Source organism: Centropristis striata, chromosome 17, assembly GCF_030273125.1.
Source record: "Centropristis striata isolate RG_2023a ecotype Rhode Island chromosome 17, C.striata_1.0, whole genome shotgun sequence".
NCBI lineage: Eukaryota > Metazoa > Chordata > Actinopteri > Perciformes > Serranidae > Centropristis > Centropristis striata.
The window spans coordinates 13,116,482-13,133,662 of record NC_081533.1 but is presented as its reverse complement, the minus strand read 5'-3'; the positions used below and the strand labels follow the sequence as shown (position 1 = coordinate 13,133,662).

The window sequence follows — 17,181 nt, the reverse complement described above, 5'->3', positions numbered from 1 at the left end:
ACATCACGAAGTAAAAATGAAGCAACATGGAGCCCTGCTGTCAGCTTTTCTCTAAAGTTTTGGCTTTTCCAGAAGTTTCCATTTAATGCATCAACTCTTTTTCAGCAAAGGTAAAAACTACCTCGACCAAGTGTAACATGATTTATCTATTTTTTGCAGAGATTTTTCAAATTTTGCTTTAATTTAATTATAATGCATTTTTAAAAAATCTTTTTGTGTTTAATGTTTTTGGTGTGTTAACTGTGTGTTTTTTGTAATTTTTTGTGTTTTTGTGTGTTTTCTTTGTCATTTTTTGTTTTTGTGTGTGTTTTTTGTTTGTTTTTTGTGTTTTTTATGTTTTTGTGTGGGTTTTTTAAAATGTTTTATGTGTGTGTTTTTGGTAATTTTTGTGTGTGTTTTTTGTGCTCAAAATGTTCATCCAGTAAGTCAAAATGAAAAAAAAAATAAATAAAAAAAACTAATAATAATAATAATAATAATAATAATGGTCATATAGGTGAGGTTGTGCTGAAAACAATGATACCAACATGGCATGGTAAAGAATTTTTAAGTGGTTTATATACAGACAGAATGAAAAACCAACAAAATAGCCCCAAACTCTAGAGGGTTAATGAAATTAAATACACCTGTGCTTTCCCAATGACACGTCAACATTTCTGCTGTGGAAAGGCTCAATCCATATTGTTAGATATCAACATCAATCATAGCTATAACTGTAGCATATTCTCTTACAGTTTTTTTACAACCGCTATAACCCGTTGTTCAATACTTTTAACACTTTTTCAAAACTCTTCACACAGTTACCACAACATCAGCCTGTGTGGGCTATACAATTAACACAATTCTTCTTCTTTTGACACAAAATACACACATTTTAAACGTTTAAAATTAGTTTTAACTCCTTTTACAGACAAGCTCAATCAAGACCAAAACAGTTGATGTTAACTGGTGAACTTTCAATTGCTGTCACACGGTTTGTCAAAACAGAAAACCTCATGTTCAAAACTAATGAATTGAAGATTACATTGATCACAGCTGATTCTCTTCTCACCCAGCTCAGGTGCTGGGCTTTTTTCAATCACATCACCAATATTTATAGGCGGATCTTGTGAGGGAAAAGAACAAAAGATAAGACAAGGGACAAGGTGGAGGACTTGCAAAAAACAAGTGAGAAAAATGCCTAGAGGTAGAGGGAAAGGGAGAGTTAGAATTCGTGGTGGGGCTCAAAGAAGGGCCAGAGATAGGGTGACAGATGAAATACGAGCCACCATCATCAACCATGGCTTGTCACATAGAGAGGCTGGAGAACGTGTGCAGCCAAATCTCAGTCTGAGTACAGGAATTCCCAGCAATCTTTGAGGGCAGAAGAGAAGAGAAAAGGGTGCTCTTTGATGAATATTGTGTTTGTTAGAGATTAATAAAATTAGCAATGGTCTGCATTATGACCTTTAGTAAAATGCTGCTTAGAGGCACACAGAAATAAGGAGTATCAACAGAAAGGACATACTGATAATAATGCTTTGCACATCGCCACATATTTTGAGGGCAAATGATGGAAAACTGAAGCACTCTTTGTGCTCCAGTTCGAGGCCACGGGCCCAGGTGGAGACAGCCACTGATGAACACTAGACGAGATACAAAACTGTGCTTTTAGCTTTTTTCTTCCACAGGGCGGTGACTGGAAGCTGAAGCACCAAGAGGCTATGACTAGCCTGTGTGCCAACATAATGGGCGGACCGATTCTAAACCATGGTGCTGCCCCAACAGTTTTGACCAATCAGATAGTCGCACATTCATATTATAAAACTCTGTGTAAAAGTAAGTTAGGCGTCCTTTTCTGGGAGGTGGTTACAGCTAACTGCTTAGCAGCCTGTGATTTCTGAACAGAGAAGGTCCATGTACATGCTCACTCTTTCATTATTGTCTTAAATAAATAGTCAGAAGGATTTTACTCTCCTCTCATCTGTTCTGCAAAAAAACAAACTAACATGTTGAATGTAACATTTATTCGTTAATTAGCCTTAACCGCTTATCCACACTGGGGTCGCGGGGGGCTGGAGCCGATCCCAGCTAACATTGGGCGAGAGGCGGGGTACACCCTGGACAGGTCGCCAGACTATTACAGGGCTGACACATAGAGACAGACAATCACGCTCTCATTCACTCCTACGGGCAATTTAGAGTCACCAATTGAACCTAAGTGGATGTTTTTGGACTGTGGGAGGAAGCTGGAGCAGCCCTGAATATAATATTGATATGTAATAATACCTTCAACTCAATTTAAACACAAGCTGTTTATACATGAAATCAGTCCAACAAATAAACTTAGTTCATGTGATTAGTATTTTAAGATTTGGAAAATATTACGGTTTTACTTACGGCTGCCCATCTCTTCCCAGCCACAGAGGCGGCTCAGCTGGTTTGGCTAATGGTTGCGCCTGATCTTCAGCTCACGATTCATCTGGCACCACACACACGGGTAACACCACATTACATTGCAGCAGTCATCACAGCACCCACCCTGCAGGAGGAAGAGGAGGAAGAGGAGGGATGAATCCAACAGTCGGGTCATTTGAGGGGGGGGTGCCACCCCCCTTGTTAGCAAAATAACCAAAACACATCACTCTTGTTAACCTGCCACCCTCTCTTCATCCCAGAGAGAGCGCAGGGAAGGAGAGGTCTATAGGGCGCCAAAAGAATGAGTTCTTTCCACCTTCTGATGACATCCACAGGTCGGGTCAGCAGGTCTCGGCCCCCACTGAGTACAGCTTGGGCCAAGCCCTGCTTTCCCTTCCTGAGTCACCCGACGGTTTTCCAGAACCTCTTTGAGGCCGACCGAAAGTCCTCCTCCATGGCCTCCCCGAATTCCTCCCATACCCGAGTTTTTGCTTCAGCGACTGCCGCAGCTGCAGCCCTTCTGGCCGAACGTTACCTTTCTGCTGCTTCCGGAGACCCCTCGGCCAGCCAAGACCGAAAGGCCTCCTTCTTCAGCTTGACGGCCTCCCTCACCGCTGGTTCTTGGGTTGCCACAGCTCCTACCAGCTGCATCAACAATTGAGGCTTTGTCCCCAGCCTCACCCGGGATGTTGGAGAAATTCTTCCGGAGGTGTGAGTTGAAGACCCTGCAGACAGGGGCCTCCGCTAGACGTTCCCAGTTCACCCTCACTACACGTTTGGGTTTGCCAGGTCTGTCCAGCATCCTCCCCCGCCACCTGATCCAACTCACCACCAGGTGTTGATCAGTTGACAGCTCTGCTCCTCTCTTCACCCGAGTGTCCAGAACATGCGGCCGCAGATCTGATGACACAATAATGAAATCGATCATCGATCTTTGGCCTAGAGTGCTCTGGTACCAGGTACACTTATGAGCAACTCTATGTTCGAACATGGAGTTTGTTCCGTGACTAGCACAGAAGTCCAATAACAAAATACCACTCGGGTTCAGATCGGGCAGGCCGTTCCTCCCAATTGTCGTGTAATTTATTGGTCCAAGTTGTAGGTCAAATAGCTCATAAATTAGTTTTTAAAGGAGTCCAATTGGAAAAAAGTTACTTCTCTATCTTTAACAATTAATCAAAAGCCCAGTTGGAAAACAGCTCCAAAAAAACTCTCTAACAAGTCTCAAAAATCTTCAAGCAGGAGTCCAAGATCTTGTGACACACTTTATTATCGATAAAAAGTGGAGAGAACAAATATAATACACACAAGGTGCAGTCCATAAGCTCTCTAACTCGAATGACACTTACATGAGTTATTATAGAGAAATCACACACATCTGTCCATCCCATCATTAATATTTATTATGACCTTTCCTCCAATAAAATTTGTTAATTCTTTAGATTTCTCCTCCTAGGGGCTGCTCCAAATCCGCCCCCCCTAGGTGCAGGTGGCATTACCTCATCCCCTGGCAGAGAGACATCAATATGTTTAGGGGTTGAAACTATTACCATGATTTAAAATCCCGCATTGGTTCTCATAGGGCCTTTCTATGCTTTATTTACTATGATTTAAAATCACTCATCGGTTCCCATAGGGCCTTTCTATGATTTATCTACTATGATTTAAAATGATCCGTTAGTTCCCACAGAGTTTTTCCATATTCTTACTTCTCACTCATCTCTGTCTGCTATACACAGAGCCTTTTCTATTTTTCATTTCTCACTCAGAGTATGCTACTGTATTTAGCCCTTGTAAATGCTGCTTCTTGCCCAGCTGGGTAACCTTGCTTCTTATTCTTATTCTTGCTTCTCTCTTATTCTTACCAGCACTTAAAACAACATCTCTGGCGAAAGATCACAGGTGTTTTTCTGGCACAAACTTAACATTCTTATCTAGGCCTTATTGTACTTCTCCTCTCTTCCAGTACTTCTCCACCTTTCAGTTAAATCTCTGCAGCATATTGATTATACATATGACATCATATAGATCACTCAGGGTTACATTATTTAATCACACTTTGTCATACAAATAGCTACATAGTCCCTCTAGAGACCCTCATAAAGAGATACTAGCTTAACTCTCACCACATTATTTACTCTACATTATCCCCCCTATGTGACTTAATTAGTCACATCTCAGTAATGTCGCCGTCTAAAGATGGCCGTAGCCACCCTACTAGGTTCACTTTATCACTATTGACAAGGATCCATTTTTACGGCTTAAGTGGGAGTTTTGCCAGCTCTCACAAGGACTAGGTGCAAGCCTTAAACTCGTTTCCTAAGCGTTTTAGCGTTACAGTAGTATATGTATGAGGTCACACAGGATATATAATTCCAGCACACTGGTCAGGTATATTTTTTCACACAAATCTTAGTGCGGTGATACAGTAGATAAATGTAATGTGACAATCAAAACCTTTACCAGTGTTTGACTAACTTTATCAAATATAATGTGACAATTAAAACCTTTACTATGAAATCTCCAAAAGGGAGCTACAATACATCACACATTTTGAGTCATATAAAGTAAACATGATTATACCATGGTAAAAAGAAATTAAATCTGCTGAGATGAAGATCTTTTGCTCCATGTGCCAGACGCACAGTGGAGTGCCACCACCAGGGAGAGGTTACATGTGATGCCTGGTGATTCGCTGGGTTCTCAGCGTTCCTCAGGTCCAGGAAGGCCTCAGATGTAGAGGATAGGGACCCCGGGTCCCTCATCAGGGCTTGGTAAGCGGATAGGAGTGGTGGGTGAGTATGAGGGTGATGGGCTTCGAGGAGAGGGTGCTGGGCTGCGGTGAGTGGGCAGGTTGTCTTCGTCGGCGATCATATCAGCCAATGCCCGAGTTAGTGCCACACGACATGGCGCATTAGGGGAGAGTTCCCGTACCTCCATCTGGCCAGCAATCTCTCCCGCTCGCTGGCCCACTCCTGTTTCATTGCCTCTCTTTCAACAGCCCATGCTCTCTCCAGCGTCTTCCGGTTGCTAGCCCACACTCTCTTCTTGTGCTGCAGCCGCTTCGAGGCGGTCACGCTTTGCGGCCCAGTTGATCCGGGCCTTGATTCTGGCCCTTTCCTTCCGGAGGTTGGCAACCTCTTCAGGGGTACGGCCCTTCAGGTACCTGGAGAAGGCCGCCATGGTCATTTTTGCCAATGCCTCTGCTCCCTCCTCTTGCAGCAGTAGGGCGTAGTTGGCCTCCTTCTCCTCCTCGTCCGATGAGGTGGATTCGTCAATATCCTCAGTCGCCGGCCTTCCTTCTCCAATCATCATCTGCTCCTCCCACTGGCGCTGTAGAGACTTCTGGGCCACTGGCTGCTGCATGTGCCGGGGAGTTTTGGCAGTAGACTTGGATGGTCTCACCTGCTGATTCCCTGGCCCTGGTTTTGGTGGTGCGGGTGGTTCCAACAGCACCTACAGTATGCTCGGTCCCTGCGCAGGAGACGGGTCGTGTGTCCGAGATATCCATTGCTCAGAAGGGAGCCACGCCTGTTGAGGGAAGTGGTGGGAACTGTGTGGCCTTAGCCTCTATCACAGTTTTGACCTGTTGGAAGATAGCCTTGTATATTTGCGTTAGATATTTCAGATAATAGGTGAATTCTTGTTGATATTGTTCAAGCGGAGGCCCCTCATAGGGTCCTCTGTAAAAGGGGACCGGCATCGGTCTCCCTGTTAGTGCTTCATGCGGTGTTAGGTGGGTTAGTCTGTTACACTGTGTTCCATGCTCATCAAAGCAAGTGTCAACGCCTCCACCCAGCTTAGCTTATGGTCACTGTCAGCCATAATTTTTGTGATTTTGTTCTTCAAAACTCCATTAGCTCGTTCTACTTGTCCCTGTGACTGAGGGTGATACACACAGCCATATTTCTGCTTAATTCCGAGCATTTTCATGGCAATTTTCATCACATTAGCTGTAAAATGCGGACCATTGTCAGAGCTCATTACATCTGGTATTCCAAACCGTGGAAAAACTTCTTTACACAGAAACTTAGCTGCTGACCTCGCATCTGGACCTTTTGTTGGAACTGCTTCCACCCACTTGGTAAACCTGTCCACAACCACAAGAATGTACCTGTAACCATTCTTTCTGTCTATCATATCTATGTAATCCATTTGTAGATGGTGAAATGGCCCTTCAGGCACCGGAACATGTGCTAACGGCGTCGTGAACGCTCTCCTGACATTATTCGTGTTACATACCGTGCATGCATTTATCCATCTATCAACTCTGTGTGCCAACATTGGTGACCACCAGACTGCTTGCAGTCGTCTCAATATCTCCCCCCTAGCGACATGGTCTTGACCATGCGCTTCCTGAATGGCAATCGATACCAATGCCGGTGGGAGGACAAATTGACCCTGCGCACTGAGCCAGAGGCCATTTTTATGTGGGTCTGGATTATTTTGGATTTTAATTGCGCCTCTTTTGATCCATATTTGATGTGACCACGGACCGGCTCTTTCCTGTGCTTCTTTAAGAGATGTTATGTTTGTTATAGGTTCCAGATTCTCTGCCATTAAAAGTGGTCCCATGCATGTGGGCGTAGCTACACGTTTAGCTGCTTCATCTGCTAAATTGTTGCCTTTGGCTATCAGGGAGTCAGTTTTTTGGTGGGCCGGGCATTTGATAATAGCAAGTGCTTTAGGGAGGTGTATGGCCTCTAGCAGAGCTGAAATAGCTTCCCCATGAGTTACTGGAGAGCCATCTGCCCTTAAAAAACCTCTTTGCTTCCACGTGACGCCATAAACATGGCACACGCCATAGGCGTATTGTGAGTCTGTATATACATTTAGGGTCTTACCTGCTGCCAAGTGACATGCTGCAGTCAAAGCCTTGATTTCTGCGAGCTGCGCTGAACAAGGCTGGTTAAGTTTAGTGGCTTGTACCTCATAGAAAGAGCCGTCAGACTGCAACTGTATTATGGCGTAACCAGCGTGGTTTCCTGCTGCATCTCTAAAACAGGAACCATCCACAAACAGAGTTACTTCAGCAGTTATTGGTTGATTATCTAGATCTTTACGTGGTTTCATGAACTCATTTGTTGTCTGGAGACAGTCATGTGGTGTCCCGTCTACAGGAGTCACCATCCGGGTGGCAGGATTGATTGTGGTGCATCTTTGTACTGTAAGCTCTGGGGGAGCAAGGATTACCTCATAGCCTGTCCGTCGAGCCTGTGTCAAAACAAATCTGGGACTTGTGATTAGTGCATGTAATTGATGTGACGTATACAAAATAGTCGGGTGTCCCATTGTGATGCTTGACGCTTTCTGAAAGGCAAAAGCTGCCGCTGCCAATCCCTGATAGCATGGAGGAAGACCTGTTTCAATGTTATCCAACTTGGTGCTATAATATGCTAATGGTTGCTTACCACTGGGAGTGTCCTGCATCAGAACCGCACACGCATAACCTGCTTTTTCTGCAACATATAAATGGAACACATTAGCATAGTTAGGATTACCTAGTGCTGGCGCTGTTCGCATGTCTGCTTTGAGGGCTTCAAAAGCTCCCTCTGCCTCAGGGTGCCACTGTAGCGTAGCTGAGCCGTCCGTCTGACCCGCGGCTCGTATCAAACCTCTTAACGGGGCTGTTTTAATAGCATAGTCGCAGATCCACGGGCGGCTGAACCCCGCCATCCCCAGAAAGGAGAGCATTTGCCCCACCGTTTGTGGTTTAGGGGCTTTTGTCACTGCTTCGATCTGAGAGGGTGCAATAGCACGCTTGCTGCCACACAGTTGCCTGCCTAGATATTCAACTTGTGGCTGACAAAATTGTAATTTGTCTTTACTTACTTTGTGTCCCCCCTTTGCTAAAGCCTGCAGGACCAGGACTGAGTCATGCTCACACTGCGCCTGAGATGTGCTACAAACTAACAAGTCATCAACATACTGCAAAACGATGCTAGTGACATTTACGTGTTGTAAATCATCTGACAATACTTTGTTAAAAATCGATGGGCTCTCGACATATCCCTGTGGGAGGCGTGTGTATGTGTATTGTTGTCCTTTGAATGTGAATGCAAACAGAAACTGTGATGCGGGATGTAATGGCACACTGAAAAATGCTGAGCATAGATCAATGACTGTGTACCAGCAGGCGTCATGAGGGATATTTGAAAGTAAAGTGTGTGGATCTGGTACTATAGGTATCTCTGCACCCACTACTGCATTGATGGCGCGTAGATCATGCACCAGTCTGTAGTCATCTGAGCTTGGTTTCTTTATAGGAAAGATAGGAGTGTTACAGGGACTTTTGGTTGGTTTTAACACACCTGCTGCTACCAGGCCCTTGATTGTTGTTTCTATCCCTGTTACTTGATGTGGTTTCAAAGGATATTGTTTCCTGTACGGTAGGGTAACATCCTGTTTTATTTTTATTTTTACTGGTTGTGCAGATTTTACTAATCCTACATCTGTTTTATGTTTTGACCACAACCCGGATGGTATGTTACCTAACAGTTCATTATGTTTTTCTGAAAGTGGCATTTGAGTAGGCGGCCTTTCACTGAGCAGCACCTGAACAGGTTGTACTTCTTCATAGGTGCGCACAGATATCTTCATGAACTGTCCATTAAGGGATGTCTGCACATGTGTGTCAGTTGTGAATTTCCATTCCTGTATTTGCTGCGCTGCCTTCACCATTGGTCCCAGATCGTGTGACTCATAGCCTTTGGTTGTCATGAGTGTAACATGTGGGGCAGAGTTAGGCACAGCAAACCAGTCTCTTAAGCCACGCCCACACACATTCAGGTTAACGGCTGCCGCCGCTCCTTGTGGTCCAATGTATATGTTTTCACAAGCTATGTGCACAGGAGCTTTTTGACACAGCAAGTCTGTCCAACAGGTTCTGTAATCTTGATGTTGTTGTTTGTCATCAAACATCATTGTGCAGTGCAACGGCAATTGTGGCTCCTGTGCTGGAGGCAGCTGTTTCTCAACAAACATCCTCCACTTCTGCCATTTTTCTTCAAGGTGTGATGGATTTTGTAGTTGGAGCCAATACACTGTAGGCTGGACCTGCTGTCGTTTGCTGATTTCTTTAGCACGCTGCATCACCATCATTCCAGATGTTTTTTCTTTTATGAAGTCCAGTTTCAGGCCTTTGTCTGTGCAGATGATTGTCGCTTTCAGCGGGCACAAAATGTCTCGTCCCAAGAGGTTGATGGGCGTATTTTCTGATCACTGCCAGGTTCTTTTCTGTTGTGGCTAGTACGGGAGAAACGTGCCTGATACTCTCTTTTATTTCTTCTTCCCTCTGAGCTGCTGCTTTCTGTGTCAGAAGAGTCATCACTGGAGCACACTGTGTCAGGCTCAGCTTCAGTGTGGTGTACCTTGTTGCCAGATCTTCTCACCTTATCTCGGACAATGTCACTGGAGGTCATGCTCTTTTTATCCTCTTCTCCAGATACTTCTTCATTTGGTTGTGTGTTCCAGTTAATTGTAAATTTTTCCATCAGTCGTCCTTCAGTGGTATCTCCCTGTGCCCTTAGTGGATATTGTCCTGTCCCGGATGGGCCAGCAGGGGGCGCTGTAGGAGGCTGAGCAGTGGTGTGAGCTACAGGTGGGATCATGGGCTGAACTGTAGGGGGCGCATATGGTGGAGGCTGAGTCATCTCCCCTTGTGCTGCAGGCGTGGTCTGTTGTTCCGTCTCCTCTTTATCCATCATGGCTGGCATCTGTTTGACGTCCATCACATGTTGTCTGGCTGTTTCTCTGAACCAGCTGAGCACCTCTCTTTCTCTGGCCCGTTTCCCTTCTCTGCTGTTACTTGTGTATTTGGCCTTAAAGTGCTTGATGTTGGCCTCCACCTCTCTACAGCATGCTGCTTCGAACGTCCCGTTAGTGGGCCAGCACAGTCTGCCATTTGTACATCTGTTCCACCTCTTCATGCACTTTTGGATCTGTTTGGCATAATCCGGGTGTTGTCTTATGACTAGTTCTACTGGGGTTAACAATCCTCCGCTTTTTATCATTTTAGCGCCCATGATCTCTTGTTTAGCTCCCGTATCCTGCCTAGTAAGTTCCGGCTGTCCCTCTTCTCTGGTTCTGATAAGAACTATTATTTTGCTAACAGTTATCCCAACTTTTTTTTTTTTTCCACCATTGGGGGGAGTTGTAAAGCAAATTCTCAGTCCTGTCCTTGGCTCGGGTTTTCACTATGTATTCAAACTTTCCTGTATACTCCTGCGATGGTTAAATCGTCAGGAATGCCCAGCCACGGGCGCAACGGGAGGGTGCCTGTAATTAGGGGATTTTGGCACAAACTCTCTAATATTGTGGCTAGGGTGGGGCCCAGATTCTACGTATTATTCCTTCCCACGACACTGCAGGAAATTCCTTTTTGGTTTGGGTTAAATTAAGAATTCGAGTGAGGTGTCACAACTTTTGACAGATCTTCTGTTCTGTCTGCCAGTGCTCTATGCCGTATACGTCAATTTATGACCGTTCCAACAACAAATGAGTTCTGATACCATGGGTTTCAATGTCTCCCTCAGTAGTAATATGTTCAGGGGTTAATTTTCCTCTTCACTCTCACTACTCATTCGATCTTTGGCCATATATTCTCTTACCCCTCCTTATTTCACTATTTTGGGTTATTTTATACCTTCTTACTGTACTATTGTGTATTTTTCCTTCTTTAACCTATTTATTTCTATTTATTTTATATATATATATATTTATATTTAAATTTATTTATATATAATTTTCACTTCAACTCTCAACAACTCTCCAAATAACTCCACTAAGAGCCTATTTATTTCTATTTATTTATATGTATATATTTATATTTAAATTTATTTATATATAATTTTCACTTCAACTCTCAACTACTCTCCAAATAACTCCACTAAGAGCCTATTTATTTCTATTTATTTATATGTATATATTTATACTTAAATGTATTTATCATTTAATTTTCACTCCAACTCTCAACTACTCTCCAAATAGCTCCACTAAGAACCTATTTATGAAGCTCAGAATAGTTAGAATTCCTAAGGTTATTTGCTCCGTAACAACTGACGCGTTATGGGCTGTAAATTTTCAATCCTTTCTGCTCCTTCAAACGAAAAAGTCAGATTTATACAAATGTGTGTGCGTATTTTAAGCAGTCTGTTGTTAAGGTGGATGTGGATGTGTGTGTGTGTGCCGTTTTTATCTCTCCCCTGTGTGTGTGTGTGTGTGTGTGTGTGTGTCTTATCTCTCTGCTCTCTCTTTTTCCTCTCTCGCCCTCTCAGCCAGCCGGCTCCAGCAGGCTCGCTATTAACTCACACCAGCGTTTATATACACTCAAACAGCGTCTATATACACATTACTAAACTACAAAAGAGCAAGGAGAACAACTTAGTTGGGCTTGCTGCCACTATTATACATTTCTTATATACTGCCCCTACTGTAAACGAAGTGGGGCGCCTAGGAATACCGTACACTCTGACGGTAGCTGCCTCCGCTGGACAGTCGCATGCCTTAAATGATTTGTTCCTCAAATCATTTAGCTACCTCCGCTGGGTAGTGAGACGTCTTTTCTTATTCCTCATAACATAAAACACCAACAGTCTTGCCTGCCTTGACTCCTTATACTTCTATCAAAATTCTTTCCCTTTCTCACTCTATTCTTTTCAACCTCTTTTAGCACAAGTACGTTATTAAATACACTTCCCTAACATTAACAACAGTATCTAGTGCTCTCCGTCAGACCCTTTTTTTTTTCTTTAGAAAAGGTGTTCTTAAGTCAACAATTTAGACATTTACATTTTAATTAAGACTCAACATTAAGAACTTCAATCACTCACTTACACAGCTCTCTCTTTTTTTATGACTTACTACTTCTTATCTATTCAACTATCACTGTCTCAGCACCTGCCAAATTAGACCTCCGTCAAACGCGGCTGTTGCCAGCAACCAGATTACAATGCAAACATTGAACAGTATCTGATCACACGCATTCACTCTCTCCGCGCCATGGTTTTGCTGAGACATGCAGACAGATTTGGACAAACGTAAAATAGACAGCACACACAGTTAGTTTAGACAGACAACATGGTTTGTCACAAAATCTCTGTTATCTCCTGCAATGGTTAACTTGGGTTAATTAATTCAAATTAGATTGGGTTCAAGAGGGAAGAATCACAGTTTAGAAAGCAGTTCCTCACCTGGGCGGACCTCACCTGTCACTCAGACACCACTTTGATCAAATTTGCAGAGACAACGTTCTGCTTACCTTGATTTTTAGTGGGCCCGTGGTTCTGATGACAGGATGAGATGACGCCGCTGGTGACGGATGCCTCCCGGATCCTTTTCCCTCCTGGCTAGCTCGCCAAAATGTCGTGTAATTTATTGGTCCAAGTTGTAGGTCAAATAGCTCATAAATTAGTTTTTAAAGGAGTCCAATTGGAAAAAAGTTACTTCTCTATCTTTAACAATTAATCAAAAGCCCAGTTGGAAAACAGCTCCAAAAAAACTCTCTAACAAGTCTCAAAAATCTTCAAGCAGGAGTCCAAGATCTTGTGACACACTTTATTATCGATAAAAAGTGGAGAGAACAAATATAATACACACAAGGTGCAGTCCATAAGCTCTCTAACTCGAATGACACTTACATGAGTTATTATAGAGAAATCACACACATCTGTCCATCCCATCATTAATATTTATTATGACCTTTCCTCCAATAAAATTTGTTAATTCTTTAGATTTCTCCTCCTAGGGGCTGCTCCAAATCCGCCCCCCCTAGGTGCAGGTGGCATTACCTCATCCCCTGGCAGAGAGACATCAATATGTTTAGGGGTTGAAACTATTACCATGATTTAAAATCCCGCATTGGTTCTCATAGGGCCTTTCTATGCTTTATTTACTATGATTTAAAATCACTCATCGGTTCCCATAGGGCCTTTCTATGATTTATCTACTATGATTTAAAATGATCCGTTAGTTCCCACAGAGTTTTTCCATATTCTTACTTCTCACTCATCTCTGTCTGCTATACACAGAGCCTTTTCTATTTTTCATTTCTCACTCAGAGTATGCTACTGTATTTAGCCCTTGTAAATGCTGCTTCTTGCCCAGCTGGGTAACCTTGCTTCTTATTCTTATTCTTGCTTCTCTCTTATTCTTACCAGCACTTAAAACAACATCTCTGGCGAAAGATCACAGGTGTTTTTCTGGCACAAACTTAACATTCTTATCTAGGCCTTATTGTACTTCTCCTCTCTTCCAGTACTTCTCCACCTTTCAGTTAAATCTCTGCAGCATATTGATTATACATATGACATCATATAGATCACTCAGGGTTACATTATTTAATCACACTTTGTCATACAAATAGCTACATAGTCCCTCTAGAGACCCTCATAAAGAGATACTAGCTTAACTCTCACCACATTATTTACTCTACACAATCACCCCCCTCCAGGTACCATCATCGTTACCCACGTGAGCGTTGAAGTCTCTCAGAAGAACTATAGAGTCCCCAGGCGGTACCCCTTCCAGGACACCACCCAGAGACCCCAAGGAGGCCGGGTACTCTGAACTGCTGTTCGGTGCATAAGCACAGACAACAGTCAGAGACCTTCTCCTCGCGACTTGCAGCCACAAGGAGGCAACCCTCTCGTTCCTTGGGGAGAACTCCAACACAGCGGCGCTCAGCCGGGGGCTTGTGAGTATCCCCACACCCGCCCAGCGCCTCTCAACCTGGGCAACTCCGGAAAAGGAGAGAGTCCAGCCTCTCTCCAGGAGTTTGGTTCCAGAGCCCACGCTATGTGTGGAGGTGAGCCCAACTATTTCTAGCTGGTAACGCTCCATCTGCGGCACAAGCTGGGGCTCCTTCGCTGCCAGCGAGGTGACATTCCACGTCCCCAGAGCTAATTGCTGGAGCTGGGGGTCAGCACACCCAGGTACCCGCCTTCGCCTGCTGCCCGACTCACACTGCACCTGACCCCTATGCCCTACTCTGCGGGGGGTGGGCCCACATGTCGGCGGATCCATGTGGCTTTTTCGGGCTGAGCCCGGGCCCGGCCACCCCTCCCAGGTCTGGCTCCAGGAGGGGGCCCCGGTTTACCCATGCCAGGCGAGGTACACCGATTTTCTAGGGTTCGCTTCATAGGGGTCTTTTGAATCGCTCTTAGTCTGGCCCCTCTGGATTTGTAATTGTGTATGTGTTTTTTTTAATGACATACAGTCTTGAAACAATGCTGTTTGGAGACATGGCAATCAGCTGAGAAGGCCGTGGCTCCTATCCACAGTGTAAAACAAAATAGAAACAAGGACCTGGTACCAAATGTGAGCTGGGACGAATCAAGCAGAGCCGTACCATGCAGCACCCACTAACCCCATGTTGCCCCCCCTCCCTCAGCCAGACTTACGGGGATATTGTGGCGCTTTCTAATGGAGGAGCGGAGTATGCAGGACACCACACCACAGAAGTCCAGCAGCGGCATACAGAGGCACCAGCCATGGTCAGAGGCTGTCTGACACTGCATGCAGGGGAAGCACCAGAGACCGCAGCAACCTTTGATGGCAGAAGAGAAGAGGAAAGGGTCCTCTTTGATTAATATTGTGTTTGTTAGAGATTAATAAAATTAGCAATGGTCTGCATTATGACCTTTAGTAAAATGCTGTGTGGAGGTGTATCTGGTGGGGCATGGAACACACATTTTATGTGCCAGACACAGCACACAGAAATAAGGAGTATCAACAGAAAGGACATACTGATAACCGGGGCAGGAATTTCACGAGGGCCATGAGGGCCATGGCCATGAATCTATCACCGGCAAAGCAAGGAGACTTCATCAAAGACTCCAACAAATAAACTTACTTTATGGGATTAGTATTTTAAGATTTGGAAAATATTACGGTTTTACTCACAGGTTCCCATATCACTGCAGCAGTCGCAGAGGCCGGTGCTCCAACTCCCAGGGCCGTGGACCGTGGTTATCTGCATCGTCACCACCTGGACTGGCTGCTGGTGGACAGGCATGCCTGGAGGATACTGTTGGTACTGGACTGGAGCATAGGCCAGGCCTGGAGTTGGTCCCAGTTGGTTTTGCGGTTTTCTAGTCTGCCTCTTTCCTGTCAACACAGCTTTGACACCTGCGATTTTTGAGAAAAAAGCATCTTTTGATGACATTCATCATCAGCGGTGGGTTTGGTTCGAGCCGACAATGACAGTTCGACACAAATCTATCACCGGCCAAGCAAGGAGACTTCATCAAACACACTCTAATCTGTCCCACCACAGTCTCATGTGCTGCGATAACGTCACATTTCAAGCTACTGAAAGTTTTTTTACATTATTCATAATATAATGTTATTTTGCGTTGTGTTGCCGTTGCTCAGCAGAGTGTCTGTCAGTCAGTCAAACCCCGACCCACCTCCCCGTCCTCCTCCAAGACAGGTGAGCATTCACACACTTGTACAAACGCACTCGTCCCCACATGATCGCTCCGTGTCTCTACGTCACCGCGCGCCGAACTAAATACTATCAACCTGTCCAAGCCGGTCAGAGGTCCAAATGCACTGTTGCATATGCCATTCAGTAGCCGCGAGCTAACATTAGCTAACAGTTAAAGTTGTTTTAATCACAATAAACTGACTTACTGTTTTGAATAACTTCCTGAATAACAACACATGCAGCTTTCAAAATAAGAGCGCAGTGTGTTAACAGAATCGACCACAGAATTTACAAGAAGACTGCCAAAATAAGATGCCTTAAATAAAATATACAATAACCTTTTTTCTCCTTTAAAATAATTCTTAAAATATGCAATGATTGAGATCAGTGTATATGATGGAATAGTTGCATCACCTTAATGCTTGTGGAAATTGATGAAGCAGTTCTTCTCAATTGTGAGGCACAGGTAGACATCACACTATACTATTAATGCAATACATAAATAGAGGCTGGAAAATGATTAGTAATGCATTTTACACTCTCTTACTGGTAGTACCTGTCACTGCATTTTCACCATCACTGGTCTCCCTGTCCTCATTGTCTCCGCTGTCCTCATTCTCTGGCTCGTGGTCTTCATCACTCTCACTCTCTCCTTGCTGTGTTGCCCGCTGCTCGTTTTCTTCATCACTGAATTCTAACATATTGTTGCATTCATTCTGTAAATGGAAGAAAGATGTGTCAAATATCATCATATGCAATGCGGAAATGACTCACAAAGTGCATTATTATAGTAGACTATAGAGGATCAGTTTACACCAATGCAATTGCTATTAACTTTACTACAACTAACAGTCAAATGTGTATCTGTCAAATTGATGGACCTGAAAAAATAACTAAATGATTCTACATGGTTGTGGAGCCTGAGTCCATAAAGTTTACAATATGATTTTGAACAATAGGCCTATAAATAAATACAAAATGTTATCAACATGCCAGGCTAGCAATTCATAATGGTACGGTGTTGCCATATGGCAACATACACATTTTTAACATTTTCTATGATTTAATGATCAAGTACAGTGCAATAAACTAAAGAATAATGAACTTAAATGTCTGATAGACAAACTTGTTCTTACCTTTTCTCTGCACAGTGAAACTGATGCAGTGAAGTTGCCCTCGTGCCCTTAAAAAACATATCTGCCCCGAGGCCACAGTGGCCTTGATGCCCCGCCAACTGCCCCGCCCACTGCCCCACCCACTGCCCCAGTTGGTTTTGTGGTATTCTAGTCTTCCTCTTTCCTGTCAGCACAGCTTTGACACCTGCAACTTTTGAGAAAAAAAAGCATCTTTTGATGACA

General features: G+C 44.1%; 1 protein-coding gene across 1 annotated transcript; it reads right to left on the bottom strand.

The window, feature by feature from the left end:
* Positions 1-380: 380 nt before the first annotated feature.
* Positions 381-15,409, bottom strand: LOC131988978 (placenta-specific gene 8 protein-like). The gene is made up of 4 exons (XM_059354123.1): positions 15,298-15,409; positions 14,796-14,941; positions 2,380-2,521; positions 381-1,353 (listed from the first exon to the last, which is right to left on the bottom strand). The coding sequence occupies exons 1-3, from the start codon at positions 15,407-15,409 to the stop codon at positions 2,426-2,428; spliced, it is 354 nt and encodes a 117-aa protein (XP_059210106.1). The 3' UTR covers positions 381-1,353; positions 2,380-2,425.
* Positions 15,410-17,181: the final 1,772 nt, after the last annotated feature.